The sequence below is a fragment of the Mastigoproctus giganteus genome, chromosome 8, assembly GCF_048544385.1.
Source record: "Mastigoproctus giganteus isolate SK-2022 chromosome 8, ASM4854438v1, whole genome shotgun sequence".
Taxonomy (NCBI): Eukaryota; Metazoa; Arthropoda; class Arachnida; order Uropygi; family Thelyphonidae; genus Mastigoproctus; species Mastigoproctus giganteus.
The window spans coordinates 156,711,051-156,734,220 of NC_143582.1; the positions used below are offsets into that span (position 1 = coordinate 156,711,051).

Here is a 23,170-nt window from a genome sequence, read left to right on the forward strand (position 1 = left end):
AAATCAGCAGTCTCTCACACCATCCCAATGTGGCAATATCTCTTCATGCCAAAATGGAGAGACCTCTATTAAAGTAAACCATGACTTGACAAACCATCTGGCATTAGGCTTCAAGCTCTAATCACAAGCTGGGACCTGAACTTCACTAACACACTTCAGGATACTAGTATGGAAACCAAGCCATGGCAAATACCTCCTATATATATTGATGGACATTTTCAGCAATGGGGAAAGAATAACCTTCCAGTATCAACATTAGGCAAAATACATATGGCCCACTCCACTGAGTTTAAAATTTTCATTCAACTATATACAGATGGATCCAAGACTGGTAGTAAAGTTGGTAAAGCTGTAGTACTGCCAAATGCCATTATCTCCAAACAGCTCCCCTCAGAATGCAGTACTTATACCTCAGTACTTGCTCAATCCATCATATATAAGGACTCGTTAAGTTAATGCTAGTTAATCCTACAAACTAAGTATGCTTGTAGTGAAATTGAAATTTAATGATATAAGATTACTTGATGACTGAAAGAGACCATATCTATGAGATTGTAAGGAATAATTTTGAGAATGAAATTTATTGTAATAGCATAATTTTAGTGAGCTGAAGCAAGGGTGCTGTTTGTTAGGAGAATTTTCCTTTGTGTAATTAAAGATATATAAAAAGGGGAATTAAACTTTACTCAGGTAAATTATGTACAGTTTTATGCTTTTATTAATAATAATAATAATTTATTTATCCCTATTTTATGTTACACTTTTTTGGGAGATAACAGCAAAAAGGGAGGGAGCACACATAAGCCAATGGCTTTTTAGGGGGTGTTCCCTTAAAAAAAAAACAATGAATATACAAATATACAGTTCTGAAATTGTACAGGTAATGTTCAACAGAAAAGACAAATAAATTGGAGTTTTTTGTACATTTCTTTACAGAAGACTTCGAAAAGCATCACTACTTATAATATCATTGTGAACATTTTTACCATTAAATGAGGAGAGAAAAATGATGAAATGACTGCACAGAAATTTACAAACTACTTGCCAACTGCTTCCTTTAACATTTGCACATTATTTCCATGTTGGTGTTTTTAAAATCCAGGAGTTGAGTGGAAGGTAATTTGAATCAGACATCCCTGGCGAAGTATTCAATTAGTAGTTTCTTGAATTGATTTAGTGAAGTGACATTTTTGATTTTTGCAGGAAGTTTGTTCCAGGTTTTAGCACCTGTGTATTTTATACTGTTCTGACCTATGGCTTTTCTGAAAAGTGGAATCTTCAGGTTGGCTTCATTTCTTAGATTGTATAATATTTCTTCTTCATCTATGGTTATAAAAAAGGATCTGAAGAGGGTTTTGATTTTTGATTTGATTTGATTTTTAATGGCGCATTAGTAGTAGTAGTGGGTGATGCAAGAAAGCAAGTGTATGAACTTATGCAGCATCAGCGGAAAAAAAAAAATCACACCATTCCCTCCAAATGCCTGTCCAGTTCCTCCTTAATTTTTATTTAACCTGTCAAATTCCACAACGACAGATGAAAGTTTGTTCCAGCAATTAACCACCTGCTGGCTAAAGGCAAATTTCCGCACATCTGTCTTTTCTTAATTTCAGTTTATGCCCCCTTAGGTTCGTAATCTGAACAAGTGGAAGGATCCCATCAGAATTCAGCGTGCTCGACCCATTCAAGGCCTTATACACCTCAATCAGATCACCGTGCAGGTGCCTAGTCTCCAGCCACAGCAATTTGCAGAATTTAAGCCTCTCTTGGTAAGAGGATCCCTTCATTCCCCTCACCAATCTTGTTCCTCTTCTCTGTATACGCTCAAGCAAATCTACATCCTTCCTAAAATGAGGCCTCCAGATCTGTACGCAGTACTCAAGGTGTGGCCCGACCATTCCCTTATACAGAGGGACAATCACCTCCTTTTCCCTGCTAGCAAAATTCCTATATATCATTGACAAAACCCCATGACCTGCCTTGGCACCCTGTCTGCATTGCTCAGAAAACTTCATATCTGACTGCACAATTACTCCCAGGTCTTTTTCATTTTCAACCACCTTAAGTGTATTACCACACAGTTGGTACGTTTCTCTGGGGTAACTTCTACCCATATGCAGTACTTTGCATTTGTCAAGGTTAAACTTCAGTTGCCACTTCTTAGCCCATCTGCCCAAATTATCTAGATCCTGTTGCAGTAGCACACTGCTATTACTGTTATTAACAACCCTGCCAACCTTTGTATCATCTGCAAACTTCGACACTAAGCCTGATATACCTTCATCAGTATCATTGATAAATATACAAAACAACAGTGGACCTAACACTGAACCCTGTGGGACTCCACTAATAACATTAGTCCACGAAAAGCAGCACCCATTGATTACCACCCTCTGTCTTCTCCCACTCAACCATCCTTTTATCCATTGTAGCAACTTACCCTTAATACCATTCTGCTCCAATTTGTACAATAGTCTTCCATGCGCAACAGTGTCAAAAGCTTTCCTGAAATCCAAATATATGATATCAAAATTATTTTTTTACATCCAGTTCCTTTGTAACCACATCATAATATCCTATCAAATTTGTCAGACAAGACTTTCCGCCGACCGGGCTAGCCGGGTGAGTAAAGTGCCTGCCTGGCAACCCAAAGGTCGCGGGTTCGATTCCCGCCTCGGGCTTGGATCAAACTACTGCAAAAACCTTGGGAGATGCATTATGGCCACAGAAGCCTATGCAGCAACAACTACCAAAAAAAAAAAAAAACAAGACTTTCCCTTAACAAACCCATGCTGTATCTGAATTATTGCTGCAGTCTTGTCTAGACGATCCTGCAATGCAGCTTTAACCAGTGACTCCATTATTTTACCCGGAACAGAAGTTAAACTAACTGGTCTGTAATTACTCGTGTCACCCTTCAATTCCCCTCTGTGAATTGGGGATACATTTGCACATCTCCAGTCCGTGGGAATCTCCCCCGAGTCCAAGGATGCTCTCATAATTATGGCTAAGGGTTTGCTTAATTGCTTTGCCACCTCCTTTAATATAACTGGATAGATCCCATCCACCCCAGGTGCTTTTCTTATGTTCAACATTTCTCCTCCACTTTGCTCTCAGTTATTACAAAATCATTAAGTATCCTGCTACAGTTTGATAACCTTTTGCCATTTTCAAACCTTAATAATTCCTCATGTGTGAATGTAGATGCAAAATACTCATTCAGTTTGTTTGCTATCTGAGCAGGATCATCAACAGTGGAACTATCAATATCAAGTGGACCAATCAGATTCATCCCCTTCCTTTTATAGTTTATATAAGTAAAGAATTCCTTGCTGTTTTTATTAGCATCTTTTTCCAAAGATTTCTCATAATCTGCCTTCGCCTGCCTAACCTCCTTTGTGACCTGATTACAGACTAGTTTATATCTGCCATAGGCTTCTGAGTTGCTTGATAATTTATATGCATCCCATGCATTTTTCTTCTCTTGTCACGAGTCTCATTAGTTCATTTCATAACCATTTAGGCCTAAACCTTGAACAATATTTCTTAACAGGTATGAAACTTTTAGTAGCTTCCACGATTAATTCCTTGAATGCTTCCCACTTAGAATTTACTGCTGGTAACATCGTCAATTGATCCCACTGTACAGAATTTAAAAACTGTCTGAGTCCACTGTACTCACCTTTACGGAAGCAAAAACCCTTTCCTTTATCCCTGATGGTAATTATATCTTTAAGTAAATACCACATCAGTACACTGTGATCACTGCCACCTAGTAGTTCCTTTATCTGCAAATTCTTAATACACGAATGATCACTATTGATAACCAGATCAAGAGGTTGCCTCTTGAACATGCTGCTGCAGTAAACAATCATCCAATAAATCCACAAAAGTCTTACTAGTGTGTGAGTGACCAACCCACGAGTTCTAGTCAGTATCTGGGAAGTTAAAATCCCCCATTATAAGACATTCTGATATACTAGCCCACTCTATTTCTCTGTAGAATTGTTCATTGTACTCATTCGAGTCGTTAGTTCTATAACACACTCCCACTCTTATTTTTGCTTTCGCAGTGCTTATGTCACACCAAACTGACTGAACAGTGCACTGTTCATCTATATCAGCTGGATGCACTTCTTTTGATTTTATGTTTTTCTTAATTAACAGCATAACACTTCCTCCCTTCCTATCCTGTCTATCCTTTCTGTACACATTGTACTCCCAAATTCCAGTTCTGCATTCCTTATATCTGTGTGACACCACGTCTCTGCTATCCCAACAATATCAGCCTTTGATGTCTTGACCAACACTTCAAATTCATCAAATTTATTTACTATATTTCTACCATTGGCAGCTAAGGCATAATGCACCCTGAAGAGATAGGGAAACTCTGGTGTCTTCAATATATTGTAAACAAAGACTGCCTCAGCTTTCTGTAGCAGTTGGTAGATGCTGAGGAGTCTCACTTCCTTGTATCTCGAACTAGCCAATGCATTCCAGGGAAGGCCCAAAATTGAACAAATGCATCGATTGAGAATGGAGTTGATTCTCGCAAAATTTTTCTTGGCTGATGGTACCCCATGAGATGATTCCATAGGAGAGGTGCAGCTGAATTAAAGAAAGTTCATTAAACCTTACTGAAATATTGTTTCAGTAAGGTTTAATGAACCTTACATCCTTCTCTATATGCATAATGTTCTATCACTGTACTCTAGTTAAAATTGGATAATGAATTCTGTTAAGCAGTCAAAGGCCCAAGATAACACAAAGTTAACCTAAATAACAGTAGGTGATAAAATATCTATAATTAAATATATATATATACAAAGGGTACTAGGAAAGTTTTGCAGTACAGCTTTGTTTATTTAATTTTTTCAAAGTAATTTCCTCTACATTCAATACACCTCTCCATCCTCCGAAACCAGTCTTTAAACCAGTTCTGCCAAGTTTCACTAGGGAGTAAAGCACACTCGTTGTCCCAAGCCCGTAGAAGGTCCTCATCACTGGAAAACCGCCTCCCTTTTAGCTTCATTTTCACATGCGGGAACAGTGCAAAGTCGCAGGGAGCAAGGTCTGGACTTTAGGGAGGGTGCTCGAGAAGTTTCAGTCCTGTCGTGGTCAAATATTCGGTGCAGGCTTTGGCGCGGTGAGCTGGAGCATTTTCGTGATGGAGGTACCAGGTGTCCATTCTTGACTTTGGCCGCAGGTTCTTCATTGATCCAATGACTTTAGGCAGGCATTGTTCAGTATACCACTTAGCTGTGACTGTCTTCTGCGTGTCCAAAACGACACGTTCCACAATTCCACCCGATTTGAAAAATACAGCTATCATTTTCTTCTTTACAGATCAGGATTTTCTGACAATTACGGGTGTGTCGTCATCATCAAAGACCCAAACTTTGTTTTGAGCCTTGGTCGGCAGATCGTAATAGTACAGCCAAGTCTCGTCACCTGTCACGATGTTGTTCACATACCGAGATTGTCCCTTATCAAACTTTTTTAACATCTCCCGGCACCAAGTCACACATCGTGTCATCTGCTCTTCAGTCAGTTGATGCGGCACCCAGAGAGAACAAAGTTTCTTCACGTGCAAATGATCTTGCAGAATCGAACAAATTGCTGGTGCATTTAGGCCCAAAGTATCCTCTATCTGTTGGTAGGTCACTCGCCTGTTTTCGTCAAGCATTTTCCTCACAGCAGTAACATTTTCCTCCGTAACTGACGTTCGTGGCCTTCCCGGCCTCTCAGAATCCTCCAGAGTGAAATTTCCCCTTTGGAATTCTCTATACCACCTGAATATCGTTGTACGATGTGGACAATCATCATCTAGTGCAAGAGTCATTTCTTCTAAGCACTGGTCTATGGTTAAACCACGCACGAAATTATTCCGCAAAACTGTCCTTATCTCATTTCGTGACCACGATGCCATCGCAAGCACTTTACACTCTCACTACTAATGAATAACTGAGCCCATCGACTTGGCGCGGCGGCTACTATGCACGTATGAACATGTCTCAACATGCAGCAACAAGCAGCTTCCTGTGATTCATTGTTGCGTCATATTGCAAAACTTTCCTAGTACCCTTTGTATAAAAAGAAGAAAGGTACTTCTACAATATACAGGGTGTCCCAAAAATACACGGCATAACTTCAAGAATGTGTTCCTCATATGTAGACAATAAAAATATTTTATATCAACATAGTTCCGAAAATGCTTGGTTCCCGAGTTATTAACCAGAATGTTTTATCTCCTGCAGGTGATTTCCTTCATCACAAGGTACTGACAGAATCTGGTGGTTTTCCATTCCGACCATGTACTCAAATCAGGAGCAAGCGGATATGCACTTTATGTATGGTTTTGCGGATGGCAATGCTCTGGAGACTCGTTGTTTGTACCATGAAAGGTTCCCAGAATGAAGATGTCCAGACAGGAAAACGTTTGAAGGTATCCATTGCTGCCTTTGTGAACATGGGACCTTTACACCTCATACTGATGGCCAAGATCTACTACTCCTGAAGTAGAGGGTGGACCAACTGCCTGGCCTCCACGCTCACTGATTTAAACCCACTAGATTTCTTCTTGTGGGCCATTTAAAGTCAAGTCATTGGTGTATTCGACTCTGATAGCTGATGTGGAAATTCTCCGCAATCGAATTTGGCAGGTTGTGAGACAATACGAAACATGCCAGGAATTTAGCATCGTCTTCGCGAGTCCATGAGACGTCAATGTGACGCCTGTATTCAGGCAGAAGTGGACATTTTGAACAATTACTATAAGGTGATGTGAACAGTTAAGTGTCATAGACAGACCTTCAAAACTCAGAAACCAAGCATTTCCGGAACTATGTTGATATAAAATATTTTTATTGTGTACATATGAGGAACTCATTCTTGAAGTTATGCCATTTATTTTTGAGACACCCTGTATATACTATGAATGAATAAGAAATTAAAATTTTATTTGGCATTTAACAGTTGACACATAAATAATCATGCCCGTTTCCTTTACTCTTTGCCTGGCACATATGAGATTTAAGTAGAGTTGTCTAATTCTCTGTACTGCTTTGGTTATGCTGCTAGCTATGTGGCAGGGCATCTGGCAGATGCCACACGAGTGGGTGTGTATGTTTTAATTCAGGGGATGAGTGACCTGAAAAATTCAAAGAAATACGATAAACTATTTATTATTATTATTATTATTATTAGTTTCCCTCATTTATTTTTGTTCAATATTTTGTAATTGAGTTTTACAAATTGTAATTAAGAAAACATCCTTTTCAAAACAATTTGTTTTAAAAATAAAAACAAGGAAAAAAAAGGTGTCTGTGAAATTATATGAATATTTGTTTAGTCACAAATAAGTCCATGCATTTTGGATGTAATTTATGGAGGGGTTAAGATCAATATTGTGTCAAATTCTTATAAGATCAAAATTTTGTAAATTAGATATTCCTTAATCAGGAAATTACTGCATTAAGTTGTGAGATACATGCTAAATAATTATTTATATACAGTCGGACCTCTCTTTAATGAACTTTCATATAGCAAATTTTTCTGTTTAGAGAATTTTTTTAATTTCACATTGGTTATTACATTGAAAATAGTTTCCGAAGAAAATTACGAAGAAAATTTCCACATAACGAACTGATTTCGAGAGACCTCGGTACGCATTGTTCGCACCCCTGGCCTTTAAGCAATAGAGCTGATTAACATTAGCAGAGGCACATGATGCAAGAAAGCAACCTTATACAGCATCAGCTAAAAAAAAAAAAAAAAACCCTTTCCATTTCACTGATCCATTAATTCCAAATGTTTGTCTAGTTCTGCCTTGATTTATTTAAGCTATCAACTTCCACAACAACAGATGGAAGTTTGTTCCAGCATTCAACTACCCACTGGCTAAAGGCAAACTTCCACACATCTATTCTATAACTGTCTTCCTCAGTTTGAATCTATGCCCCCTCAGGTTTGTAATCTGAGCAAGAGGAAGAATCCCATCAGCATTGAGCCTGCTCAATCCATTCAAGGCCTTATAGACATTAATCAGATTGCTTCGCAGGTTCCTAGTCTCCAGAAGCTGCAATTTGCAGAACTTAAGCCTTTCTTCATAAGAGCACCCCATTGTTCCCTTCACCAGTCTTGTTGCCCTTCTCTGTACTTGTTCTAGCAATTCTACATCCGTCTTAAAATGAGGCTTCCAGACCTGTATGCAGTACAGGTCTGGAATGTACTGCATTCCAGACAAGGGGATAATCACCTCCTTATCCCTGCTCGCAAAATTCCTGTATATCATTGACAAGGCCCCATGGCCTACTCTGGCAGCCTGTCTGCACTGCTAAGAAAACTTCATATCTGACTGCACAATTACCCCCAGGTCTCTTTCATTCTCCACTAACCTGAGTGTAACACCACATGTATTTTTCTTCTCTCTGCCATGAGTCTCATTAGTTCATCTGACATCCAGATGTAGGTCTAAATCTTGAACAGTATTTCTTAGTTGGTGTGAAAAGCCTAGTAGCTTCCAAGATTAATTCCTTGAATTCCTCCCATTTAGAATTTGCTGTTGGTCCAACTGTACAGAATATCATCATCTGTTGTACCCATTGTACAGAATTTAAACTGTCTGGGACTTCTTTATTAACTCTCTTTATGAAATCAAAAACCCTTCCCTTTACCCCTGATGGTAGTTTACATCTTGAAGTAAATACCACATCAGTACACTGATTTCTGCCACCTTGTGGTTCTTTTACCTGCAGATTCTTAATGCATGAATAATTACTGCTGATATTCAGATCAAGAGTATTACTACCCCATGTTGCCTCTCTAACATGCTGCTGTAGAAAAACAGTCACCTAGTAATTCCACAAAAGTGTGGCTCTTCTGTGAGATCAATCCACAAGTTTCAGTCATTATCTGGAAAGTTAAAATCCCCCATTATAAGACTTTCTGATTTATTGGCCCACTATTTTTCTCTACAGTTGTTCCTTGTAATCATCAGAGTCATTAAGCCTGTAACATCCTCCTACCCTCATTTTTGCTTTCCCAGTGCTTATGTCACACCAAACTGACTCAACATTGTATTGCCTTAGACTTTGTTTCCTAAATAACAGCATAACCCCTACTCCCTTCCTATCCTGTCTGTCCTTTCTGTACACATTGTACCTCCTAAATTGAAATTCTACATTCCTTATATCTGTGTGGCACCATGTCTCTGATATCCCAAAGATATCCACCTTTGATGTCTTGATCAGTACTTCAGATTCATAAAATTTATTTACTATATGCCAGCATTGTTGTACTGAGAATAGAAACCAAACTTATAGGTTATTGATTTGTGGGTGTGCATATCAGAGTTGCCAAAAGTTTGGAGTCAAGACGTGATGGAAACAGGGATTAAGAATTGTTTCATAAAAGAAAGTTTTGCTAAAACGCCAATTAAGAGCGATGACAGTGATGAACTATTGCAGATATTGAGTAATCTATTCAGCCATTGTCACTGACTGAAAAATATGGCAGCCATCTAAATTGCTTAGTTGTTAGCTGTAAATTCTTAATTGTAAGCTTATTTGAGTATTTAGTATTTTTAATAAATTATATTTGTTCTAATGTAGAGCAGAATTATTCTTTATGCCAGTAATATACTGGTATGCTGGTACTATGCCTTTCCACATATACACCATGGTTATCAACATAACTTTCTTCAGGTCCTTGTTTTTTTTAAAGATTGACTGCAGACTTATTCTGTTATCAACTTCTTTTAACATTTCTGACTTATTTTTAAAGTTTCGCTTAATTTTTTTACTTTTTCTTTTTTTATCATAGACCAGTTAATGCAGAACACAAGCTTCCTTGCATCCTTAACATAATGCTGACAACATTACATAACTTTTCAAAGTGTATGTGATTGTGCTGAATAAAAATGCTAGTTAGTTTGACAAAACTACATTTCTGTGTTTCCATAAGATGTACATGGAATTACTCTGAAACAAGTAGAAAACTGCATTTCTAAAAACATAAAACACTGAACATTGGTTTGAATTCCTCTGATTGAAAATGAGCTTTATTTGAAAAAACACTTTTAAATAAATATTTTTTATTTATTTATTTTTTTGTGAAGGCCGTGAAAGTGGCTGTGCACGTGGTAAAGGAGGTTCAATGCACATGTATACTCCAAACTTCTTTGGTGGAAATGGAATTGTTGGAGCACAGGTTTGTAAACTATATAAAGGCAATATGTATAGTATAGCATTAAAAATTAAGGGATATTCATGGTTTGTTTTTCATGTCCTTATAAATTCCAGCTAAGCTTGGGAATATAGAAATTTAAAAAGATAAAATAAATAATAATAACAAAAAACAATTATAAAGTAAATTCATCTGTATATATACTAGTGAAATTACTCACAAATTTGCTTTTTATACATAAACAGGGTATATCAGATAAACAGTGAGTATAGATTTCACTGGATTTCACTCAATTTATAGCTTTAATTAAATAACTTTCAGAAATTGAATATTAATGGCAAAGACAAAATGTAATTGTTTTTTTTTTCAAATGTTTTACACCAACCTTTGGAAAAATATTTTGGAGCCTTTTACCCCAAAAGGCTCCAAAATCCAGTTTTTGTATCCAGTTTTTGGAATTAAAAAAAAAAAATTGTGTCCCTATTGAAATTTGAAAAAAAAAAAATAATAAATAAATAAAAAATATATTTTCCCTTGTTTGGTTGAAACTTAGTAAAAAGCATTAAGGGCTTTAAGCACTTGAAAGAACACTGTTTTTGTGTAAATTCTCTTCTTATCGTTGCAGTATGGTCCCCTAATTGTTATAAACATGTTGGTGCTACACTGACAGGTGTAAAGTTTCTTTTCAATTTTTGGAAAATGTTTATGGGTTTTTTTAAATTTCACTTGGAATATACCAATATTTCATCTTTTCTTAATGGATTGCAATACTTATTTTATGCATTTTTTTTTTTAGCTTTTAATAAAAAAAAATTAAATATTTAAAAAAATGCTGTGATTTTCACACCTTTTATTTAAAAAAAAATTAATTCTGTTGAAAATTAAGAAAAAAAAAAGTTATAGGCATTATTAGCCTCTTCAATTTTCCAGTTTAAACAAACTGTAAAAAATGTATAAAATTTAAAATGCATATGTATATATGAATAAATAGTTTTTAATAAAATGCTAATATTAGATGCTGTTATTGACTTACATTTTCAGATTTTTTCAAAATTTATTTCAAATTTGGCACACTATGAAATGCACAAAATTTGAATATTACACTGCTGATTTTATCAAATGATATTGCTTCCTGTGCTTCCATGTTTATTATTCAAAAATAATATCAAATATTTTAAATGAGTCTTTCAAAAAGACAACTTGAATTAGAAACAAATGCATAATTCTAAGCTTTGTAGGATCAGTAACAGTCAATTTCCCATACTAGCATTACTACGATTTAAAAGATGAAAAAATGTGGTGGGCTGTACTTGCTAGGTGCACTCCACTATAATTCTGGGAAACTAAATAAATATTAAAAATCTACACCAAGTAAAATTTGTACAGAAAATCATAGATTTTTATTTTCAACCAAAAACTGTGGGTTTGTTATTTTCAAGTTAAGATAGTTGACACTGTAGTGTTCACATTATTTTAAGAGAGTATTTATAGAGAGAATGGGCTCACTGTTTTTGTTTAAAAACTCTAGATAATTGGGCTTGAAAAAAATTTCAAACCCATTCCATTATGGGTTTGAAATGCTTACAAAATGCTTGAAAAAAATTTCAAACCCATTCCATTATGGGTTTGAAATGCTTACACGAATAACATCATTTTTTCACTTGTAGTGAATGGCAACCACTGAGGTAACCAAAAGTCTGCCTTACAAATATATAAATAATTTAATTCATTGCAAGAGGAGAATATAAAATAAAGAAATAATCAGATCAACATTTAAATACTTTGAGCAATAAACTCTTTTCATTACTTTTTTTTAGATTTGGTTGTGTGTGTATAACTTTATAGACTATGGTGGTTCTCCTAATTTAGCTCATTAGTTAACCATTTGGAGTCATCAGTGTTACTGTCGTGTAATGGACCAATATGGTTGAGTCGCTTTCTTCTAGTATTCACATATGCAAAAAAAATTCTGTATTACCATATGCTTTCTCTTTTCCAATGCCTTTTCAGATTTCTGACTTAGCATTTCTCGCTCCCTAAGTAATTTTATTACTGATTAATTTATACTTGTCATGGTGTTCACTATCTCTTGATACTTTATATGCAACTTTCTTTTCTGTTACTAACTTCATCAGATCAGTGACCTTGATTGATTTATGCTTGGAATTTTTAAAGGTATAAAATGATAAGTGGCTACTAGAATTACATCCTTGAACAGTTCCCATTTAGCATTTATGTGATTCTTTCCACTAACTATTGCCATTAAATGGGATTCAAATAACTCTCAAGATCATCTTAATTTTCTTTGAAAAATTAAAACCTTTCTCCTTTACCTTTGACAACAGTTAGCTTTTTAGATATGTCCCATATAAATACCTTATAATCACTACCAGGTAATGGTTTCTTAATGCAGAATTTTTCAATATCATTTTCAATCCTTGGTAAAAAGGAGGTCAAGAATGTTGTTCTCTTGTGCAGCATCTCTAACATCTGGTATAAGAGATGGTCATCTAATTGATCAAGAAACACACTTCTGCTGTTATAGTGCCCTACCCATAAATCCTCTGTTTGTTGAAAGTTATTTGGTGAAGGTAAAGAAAGCCTGCACGAAAACGATGAAAAACGTCGGATAACTTACGCAAAAAATTAGTTTCCCGATATGGTACTCTAGCATTGCTCACTTGGTAAACAGATGGTAGGTGTTATCGGTCTGGAGCAAAGTCGAGAATGATATATTGATTGGCAGGCAGGCGTGGCAAACGATGTGCTGATTGGTGCGCGAACACAACACTGATAACATTGGTTTAGTATCACTTTAGCAGCACTAATGGTAACTTGTCCTAATCGCACATGCCCTAACCTTTTTTCACCATTATAGTATTTCGTAATGGTGAAAAAAAGGTCAAGTTACCTCGACTTGAATCCCATGGGAGCTTGAACCCCTCCTGAAGTTGGGGGGGTAACCTAACCTTTTTTCTTTAGAATCAGTCATATTTAGAAATACATTCATAAAAAAATAAATTTTTTATGACTGTATTTTTATTTTCTTGTTCAATAATATGCCCTAATGGTGTAAAAACATCAGGTTACCTCCACTTGAATCCCATGGGAGCTTGAACCCCTCCCGAAATGGAGGGGGTAACCTAACCTTTTTTCTTTAGAATCATGGGTGGACTAGCACATAAATTGTTTATTAACAAAATATTAATTTTTTATTACCGTATATTTTTAAAGACACTCGTACGGATACACATGTATCATAACAGCAATCAGCACCTTAAAAGATTCATCGCTACTATTACCTGTTAACTGTTCATTACAAAACTATTATGCACCGTTCTTTACTGGTAAATACATATCATAATGCCAACCAATGACTACACAGTAGCTTGTCGTCTGTCGCGTCCACCACCAATCACTTCATCGTTTGCCATGCCTACCTGTCAATCAATATATCTTTCTCGATTTCTGCTCCAGACTGATAACACCTACAGTCTGTTTACTGAGCGAGCAGCGCTAGATTCCGGTGTCGGGAAACTAATTTTCTGCGTAAGTTATCCGATGTTTCTCGTCGTTCTCGTGCAGGCTTTCTTTACCTTAGCCAGTCATTGATCATGCTGATTTGGTCTGCAGCACACATTTCCAGTCTCATTTTTGCTTCCACTTTACATCATGCCACACTGACTCAATAATAACTTGGCAGTTCTCATCAATAAAATATACAATATCATCCTTGAATTGATGTCTTTTGTAGCCAGTTGCATTGGAATAAGCATCACTTTTGTTGTTATTGCCAACAGTAATGATGTATCAATCTCCTGAATCCAATCTGATTCATCCCCTTCCTTCTAGAGTTTACATAAGTAAAGAACTCTTTGCTGTTTCTCTTTGCATCCTTTGCCAAGGATTTCTCGTAATTTGCCTTTGCCTGCCTAAACTCCATTGTGACTTGATTACAGACTAGTTTATATCTATCATAGGCTTCTGTGTCCCTGTGTTAATTTATATGTATCCCATGCATTTTTCTTCTCTGCCACATGTCTCATTAGTTCATCTGACATCCATTTAGGCCAAAACCTTGAACAATATTTCTTAGTTGGTATGAAAAGCCTAGTAGCGTTCAAGATTATTTCTTTGAATGCTTCCCATTTTGAATTTGCTGTTGGTAACATCATCAGTTGGCCCACCATATAGAATTTAAATACTGTCTCAGACCACCGTAGTCACCTTTACGAAAGCAAAAACCCTTCCCTTTATCCCTGATGGTAGTTACCTCTTTGAGTAAATCCCACTTCAGCACACTGTGATCACTACCACCTAGTGGTTAATTTATCTGCAGATTCATAATGCATGAAGAATCACTACTGATAATCAGATCAAGAGTATTACTTCCTCTAGTTGCTTCTCAGACATGCTTTTGTAGAAAACAATCATCCAATTATATTTGCGAACGGTGAGAGATGGCTATGGATGAAATTCAGAGGCATTCACAGCTCTTAAGATGAATAATTATTTCATCACTTGTGATCTGATGAAATGATTATTTCATTGTTTCATCCTTTTGTGTCCCTGACTAATCTTGTTGCTCTCCACGCATTCCAGCTGATCTACATCCTTCCAAAAATTAGGCTTGAGACTTTGCAGTGTGCTAAGATGCAGTCAAATCATTGCCTCAGTATTACAGTTATACAACAGGATTATCACTTCTTTGTCCCACCTGGCTGAATTCCTGTATATTATTGACAGTACCCTGTTAGCAGTCTTAGCTGTCCAGCCATTTCAGAAAAATGCTGATGCAAAACAGACTGCCTTAGCTAGTGTTTGTTGAGTGGATGGAATTTTAAATTTATATTAGAAAATTTTAAATTGTTTTGTTCATCTTAAGGATATACCTAATAATAATGAATGTGAAATGTGTTTGCAGTCTTGTCAAAAAGAAATGAATAGAATTCAGATCACCTGAATAAAATAAAAAGTGATTCCACTTTGTGGTTTTAAAATGCAGAAACTCTGGATGTCTTATACAGTGCCTAGACAAATAATGGTGGAGAACAGCAGCTAATAAAACATTGCAGCTCCCTGCGATTTTGACAACTACTGTTATATGGTGTGGAATTGAACAAATAAGAGAACAAATCATGTCCAGGGAGATTTAGGATCATAGCCATTTTGTTGCAAGCTTCTACAGGATCGGCTTAAAAAAACTCATTTTTACATCCCACTAACAATTTCCCTAATCCTTCTTTAAATTTATTCAAGGATTACACGATTAAATTTATGTACTCTTGTGTTGTCTGAAGAAGAGCAAGGATGCTATCAGCATTTAGTATATTCAAATACTTCAATTAGGTCTCCATTGGTGTCTAGTTTCCAGATGCTGCAGCTTGTAGAACTGAATCCTTTCTTGGTAAGAGCACCCTTTTGTGTCCCTGACTAATTTTCTTGTTCTTCTCTCCACCCATTCCATCAGATCCATAACTTCGTGTATACAATTACCCCTGTCTGTTTTTGTTCTCCACCACCTCGAGTGTGACATTACCCAGTTTTTATGTTATTCCGAGATTAGTATTAGTAATGGCTACATGGTGCAGGGAAGCCTATGGCTTATGCTGCACCAGCCAAAAAAAAAAAAAAAAAAATAATAATAATAATAATAAATAAATAAAATAAAATAACAAAAAAAAAAAAAATAAGAACTAAAACAAATTAATAATAATAAGAAGAAACTTAAAAATAATAATAATAAAAATTAATAACAGAAAAGGAAATGGACAACCTATGCATTTCCCTCCTCCCTTTGGTCATTATCCAGCTGACCTTTGAATTTCCTCATTGTCCGCCTCTACCATCCATGTAGGTAACTTATTCCAGTAATTTATGACTCGCTGGCTAAAATAAAACTTCCTGCAATCCAGTCTAAACAACTCCCCACGTAACTTGAAATTATGGCCCCTAGTTCTAGAATCATTTATAACCGTGAAAATTTCATCTTTATTCATTTTGCTTATTTCTCTCAGAGCCTTAAACACCTCAATCAAGTCTCCTCTAAGGTGCCTAGTTTCCAAGCTCTGCAACCCACATATTCGAAGTCTTTCATCGTTTGGACACCCTTTTGCCAATCTCACCAGGCAAGTTACCCGTCTTTGAACCCTTTCAAGTAGAACAATGTCTTTCTTTAGGTGCGGTCTCCATACTTGAACACAGTATTCCAAGTGTGGTCTAACAATAGCCTTATATAATGGGATTATGACATCCTTATCTTTACTAGCAATTGTTCAATAAATCATCTATAGGACAGCATGGGCCCTCCTTGCAACCAGTCTACAATGCTCGGAGAACTTCATATCTGACCATATCATAATACTCAAGTCCCTTTCCTCCACTACCTACTTTAGTTCAACACTGCCAAGTGTATAAGTTATTTTGGGGTTACTGTTCTCCAGGTGCAATACTTTACACTTTGCTGGATAAAAGCATAGCTGCCATTTTTTTGACCATCTCTGAAGTCTATCTAGGTCATTCTGAAGAAGCTCTGCTTTTTGGCAATCATTAACTACTCTACTAATCTTTACATCATCTGCAAATTTAGACATCATGCCCTATAACCCTTCATTGATATCATTTATTAAAATCAAAAACAACAGTGGTCCTAATACTGATCCTTGGGGAACCCCATTTCTTACAACAACCTGATCTGAGGAATAACCATTTATCACAAACCTCTGCCTCCTTCCCTGAAGCCACCCTGCTATATCCATCTAAGGATTTTCCCTGTAATTCCAACCTGTTCCAGCTTATAGTGTAACTGCTTATGTGGGGCTGAGTCAAATGCTTTGCTGAAATCCAAATAAACAATGTCAAAATTATTCCCTGAGTCCAGCTGTTGAGTGATCCTGTCAAAATACTAACCATATTAGTTGCACATGATTTTCCCTTTTCAAAACCATTCTGAGTAGCCTTCAGAATTCCATTTATATCTAAGTGATCTTGAATTCCACCCTTGATCATAGTCTCCATGATTTTCCCTGCTACTAAAGTTAGACTAACTGGCCAGTAATTTCCCACTTCACTCTTATTATTATTATTTTTTTATTATTATTAGCTATATGGTGCAAGGAAGCCTGAGGCTTATGCTGCACCAGCCAAAAAAAATTCCTGAATTACCCTGAGAGAGAGAGAGAGAGAGAGAGAGAAAAGTAGAAGGAAATCACCAAGAAAGAGAAGAATGATGATATCCAGCTCAGGACCCTGGGTGTGCCAAGCCCATACTCACCAGATGTGAGCCCCTGGGGATTACTGGCATGTAGGCTCCAAAGTTTTTTCATTAAATAAACATGTGAAATTTCAACATCATTAATTACATTTTTTTCGATTTCATTGCCATAATTTCTCATTGACATAAAGGGTTTTTCTTCTGTAAATATCGATGCCAAGTAGTTCATCCTAAATGGTTGTCAGATGGACTAATGAGACATGTGGCAGAGAAGAAAAATGCATGGGATACATACAAATTAATGGGTGACATGGAAGCCTATGATAGATATAAGTTGGTCTGTAACCAAGTCACAAAGGAGATTAGGCAGGCAAAGGCAGACTACGAAAAATCCTTGGCAAAGGATGCAAAGAAAAACAGAAAGGAATTCTTTACATACTTGAACTCGAGAAGGAAAGGGATGAATCAGATTGGTCCACTGGATATTGATGGTTCAACAGTTGAGGATCCTGCTCAGGTGGCTAACAATCTAAACGAGTATTTTGCATCTACATTTACGCATGAGGAGTTATTCAGGAAGGAGAATGATGTAGGTAAAGTAAACATTGGCAGTGAGCTGGATGATTTTGTAATAACTGAGAGGAAAGTGGAGGAGAGATTGTTGAGGATAAACATAAAAAAGGCACCTGGGGTGGATGGGATCTATCCAGTTATATTAAAGGAGGCAGCAAAGGAAGTATGCAAACCCCTAGCCATAATTATGAGAGCTTCTTTGGACTCAGGGGAGGTACCCATAGACTGGAGATGTGCAAATGTAACCCCAATTCACAAAGGAGGATCAAAGGCTGACACAAGTAATTATAGACCTGTTAGTTTAACTTCTGTTCCAGGTAAATTAATGGAGGCACTGGTTAAAGAAGCACTGCAGGATCATCTAGACAAGAATTCAGTTATAGCTCAGACGCAGCATGGTTTTGTTAAGGGCAGGTCTTGCCTGACCAATTTGATTGGATACTATGATGTAGTCACAAAAGAACTGGATGCAGGGAATAACTTTGATATTATATATTTGGATCTTAGAAAGGCTTTTGATACTGTTGCACATGGAATACTGCTGCACAAATTGGAGCAGTGTGGCATTGGAGGCAAATTGCTGCTATGGATAAGGGGATGGTTGAGTGGCAGAAGACAGAGAGTGGTAATCAATGGACACTGCTCAACGTGGACTAATGTTATTAGTGGAGTTCCTCAAGGTTCAGTGTTGGGTCCATTGTTGTTTTCGGTGTTTATGAATGATATTGATGATGGGATATCAAGTTTAATGTCTAAGTTTGCAGATGATACAAAGGTTGGCAGGGTCGTTAAGGACACTACTGACGCTATGCTGCTGCAACAGGATCTGGAAAGGTTGAACAGATGGGCTGAGAGGTGGCAAATGAAGTTTAACATTGACAAATGTAAAGTATTACATATGGGTAACAGTAACCCCAGAGCAATGTATCAACTCTGCGGTACTACACTGACAGTGGTGGAGAATGAAAAGGGCCTGGGGGTAATTGTGCAGGCAGATATGAAGTTCTCTGAGCAGTGCAGACGAGCTGCAAGAGTAGCTCATGGTGTCTTGTCAATGATATACAGGAATTTTTCTAGCAGGGATAAGGAGGTGATTATTCCCTTGTATAAGGCAATGGTCAGGCCACACCTAGAGTACTGTATACAGGTCTGGAGGCCTCATTTCAAGAAGGATGTAGAGCTGCTGGAACGGGTACAGAGAAGGGCAACAAGATTAGTAAATGGAACAAAGGGTTGCTCTTACGAAGAAAGGCTTAAGTTTTGCAAATTACAGAGTCTGGAGACTAGGCACCGGCGAGGTGATCTGATAGAGGTGTATAAGGCTTTGAATGGTTTGAGCATGCTCAATGCCAATGGGATTCTTCATCTTTCTCAGAATAATCACCTCAGAGGGCATAAATTCAAATTGAGGAAGGACGGATGTCGGATAGATGTGCGGAAATTTGCCTTTGGCCAGCGGGTGGTTGGTTGGTGGAACCGACTTCCATCACTTGTTGTTGAAGTTGATAGCCTAAACAAATTTAAAGCTCAACTGGACAGGTATTTCGAACAAACGGAGGGGTGAAATGGGAGAGGGTTTTTTTTTTTTTTTTTTGCTGATGCTGAATAAGCTTGCTTTCTTGCATCATATGCCTCTACTAATGCTAATGCTAATCTGCAACTTCAGCTGGGTATCTAATACTATCCCACATCCATTACATAAGGGTCTGATCTGGTTTGCCCTTCTCTTCTTTGCATTTATATATGTGAAGAATTCCTTATCCCTCCTCTTTGCTAGTGATTTCTCATAATCTGCTTTTGCCAGGCTAACCCTTTCAGGAGCATTATTACAAATCAGTTTGTAGCTGTTATAGGCTTCAGTACTTTTTATTGCTCTGTAACTTTTCCATGCCATGTTTTTCTGCTCAAGTAATTTGGCAACTTCATTATTCATTCAATTTGGAATCCTCTTCGTGGAGTATTTTTTTAATGGTATATAAGCATTCAAGTGATTGTTTTAAAAGTACAGGAAACCCTTGATTAGTGCGGTTAATGAATCCTTGAAATATACCGCACAAATCAAACTTAAGAAACAATGGGAATAATTATAATGAATCCTTGAAAATTATAAAAACATATTTTTTTACTCAATACGTACCTATAATGCACTGCATAGTTCTTAAATTATTAAGGAATAAATTTAAACAAAGATAGTATGATTTAAATTTTATTTTTTGCAAAAAAAACGTATCTAACTTCGATTGAACAGTGGTAGCTTTCTTCCTTTCCTCCATGATTTTGCGATAACAATCAATTTGCTTATCTAATCCTCGACGAACGTTCATGCTTCTCTCTGCATCTGGATCAATCTCTAGTATGAGTTCTTTTGCTTTTTCAAGTGTATTAAATAGTTCTTCAAGTTTTTTGAATGAAATTTCTTTGGGAGCAAATTGCTTTTCTTCTGCTTCATTTTCGTCTTCTTCCTCGTATGCATGTTGATGCTCAATTTCAAGAAGATCGTCGTTACTTAAATCTTTTGAATGCGATTCCAATAATTCTCTAACATTTTCTGAATCTACTTCCTCAAAGCCGAGGTCTTTTCCAATTGTAGTAATTTCATCAATAACTTTGTTGACAGGATTAATGAAACCGCAAAGATCACTTGCGCATTCAGGCAAAAGATTCTGCCAGACTGCTCTCATGCAGCTGTTCGTCATTTCTTCCCACGATTTGTGTATGTTCTCAACTGCTTCTTTAATATCGTATTTTTTCCAAAATTCATCGTGAGTGATTGCGTCATCTCCAGTTGTAGCTTGAATTGCCTGAGCAAAAGTTCGTCTCAAATAATATGCTTTGAATGTAGAAATAACTCCTTGGTCCATTGGCTGGAGTAAAGAAGTCGTATTTGGTGGTAGAAATATAACTTTCACATTGTTATTTAAATCAGTGAGTGAGGTAGGATGCCCGGGGGCATTATCTAAAATTAAAAGAACTTTGAAATCTAAATTATTTGCCTTGCAGTATTTTTCGACTGCAGGACAAAAATGCATAGTGAACCATTCTTCAAACAACTGCTTTGTCACCCAAGCCCTTTTATTTGATTTCCAAATTACTGGAAGGGATTGCTTGTTACAGCCTTTTAACACTCTTGGGTTCATTGTACGATAAATTAGCATCGGTTTCAATTTGCAATCTCCTTCAGCGTTACCTCCAAGTAGAAGTGTTAATCTATCTTTGGATGCTTTATGACCTGGTGCGGTTGCTTCTTTTCTTGCCAGAAATGTTCTTGTTGGCATTTTTTTCCATAAAAGGCCAGTTTCGTCGACATTGAAAATCTGACGATAATCATACCCATTTTCTTCAATTATTTTCTTCAGTTCAATGGGATATTTGGCTGCTGCATCTTTATTGGCACTGGATGCTTCACCTGTTAATTTAATATTTTTTATGCCAGATCGAGCTTTGAAATTTTCTAGGCAGCCTTTACTAGCCGAGAATGTTGAAGTATTCCCTTGATATTTGTTTTCTTTTAATGAAGAAAAAAGGCTCAAAGCTTTAATCTTGATGTTATTTCCATCAATAGGAATGCGTTTCTGATTACAATCTTCTAACCAAATAAAAAGCAAATCTTCCATTTCAATCATTAATGGACTTCTATTTCTAGTGCATTGCATATTTAAAGATGCAGATGCCATTTTGCCTTTTTCCCGATACTCATCTGCTTTGTTCAAAACGGCGCGTATGGTTGACTCACCAAAGCCTAGTGCCCTACCTATGTTTGCTTTGCTTTCGCCATTATCAAATCTCTTAATGATGTCAAGTTTAGTATCCAAAGTGATGAATTTGTGTTTATTACCCTTTTTCCTGTCCATAGCTATGAAAGGTAATTTAAAAAAAATTTGTTTTGGTAGGATGAGCGATAAGCCTACCGCACTTCTACACTCGTCGAGGATTGCTGAGGAACTGCCCAGCGACTAGTGAGAACTTTACGGAGCACTTTCCCACAGCTTTCATACAAGATGAAATTAGCGCCAGATCCTCGCTAAACACTACACAGGAATCACTAAAATTGAACAAATTGTGAAAAATCAGAGCGAAAATAATACAGAATCAAACATACATCATGTACTACTTAAACTACATTAATTGTACATTTAGCATGATGTAATATCTGTGTTAACATTAAAATTTTTATACAAGAATATGAGTTACCAGAGCAAATTTCAATTTCAGAGTGGTATGGGGTGCTGCTGTCGAGCGTTTCGGAGTCGATTCCTATGCATTTAAGTTGGAAGACCCTGGTGAGTGCGTGTCACGTATTTGCCGCTTCAGGCGCCGTTGTGAGTTGCCAAGCACCGCAAGAAAAAAACAGCGCACTAATCAAATTTGATAACGCATATATTAAGGGGACAGTATCAAAAAAATTTTGCGCACTAATTAAAACCACATTGTTCAAAACCGCATTAATCAAGGGTTTCCTGTATACCATAATTCAGTTGTATTCACTCTCTGTGAGATATCTACCCAGTTAATAGAGGCCATGTAGCACCTTAAGGCATCATAATTTCCTTTTCTGAATTTATAACCCATTCCTTTGTCTTTAACTACTGCTACCTCTCTTCATTGTCCACCTTTGAACTCTGTGATCACTTCCTGCTACTGGTTCCTGTACTGTCAGCCCTATTATATCATCTGGTTCATGGGTGGTGATGATGATGAGGAGGTCTAGAGTATTCTTTTCCTTAGTGCTTTCCTTGACATTTGATACAAATAGCAATCATCTAGTTGATTTAAAAATTTTGTCCCCCATATGGAGTTTCCTTCCCATTTGCTCCAATCAAATAGAGGCAAATTGAAATCACCCATAATAAGACATTCACACTTACTTGCCCATTCCATCTGCATGTAGAGGCCCTCATAATTATCTTTACAATCACCTGACCTGTAGATTACTCTCACTCTTATTATACCTTTGCTTCCAACTATTTCACACCATACAGATTCTATAATAGCATGCAAAACATCATAGTTTGGATAGATAGATCTATCTATCCAAATGCTATCCATATGCATTACCTTGTGTTCGTATGCATTACCAAATGCTATCCATATGCATTACCTTGTGTTCGTCACTTCATGGCCCATCTACCTAATTTTTCTTGATCTTGTTTGCAGTAATGTGTCTTGATTCTTATTATTAACCACCCCACCAATCTTTGT

General features: G+C 36.8%; 1 protein-coding gene across 2 annotated transcripts in view; it reads left to right on the forward strand.

Moving 5' to 3' along the window:
* The window catches only part of LOC150081946 (putative pyruvate dehydrogenase E1 component subunit alpha, mitochondrial), a 253,559-nt gene that overhangs the window by 143,522 nt on the left and 86,867 nt on the right, over positions 1–23,170 (forward strand). For both annotated transcript variants that reach the window (XM_090378999.1, XM_090378998.1), the window contains exon 5: positions 10,118–10,209. In XM_090378999.1, coding sequence (XP_090235125.1) covers positions 10,118–10,209 — 92 coding nt within the window. The remainder of the gene's footprint in view (positions 1–10,117; positions 10,210–23,170) is intronic.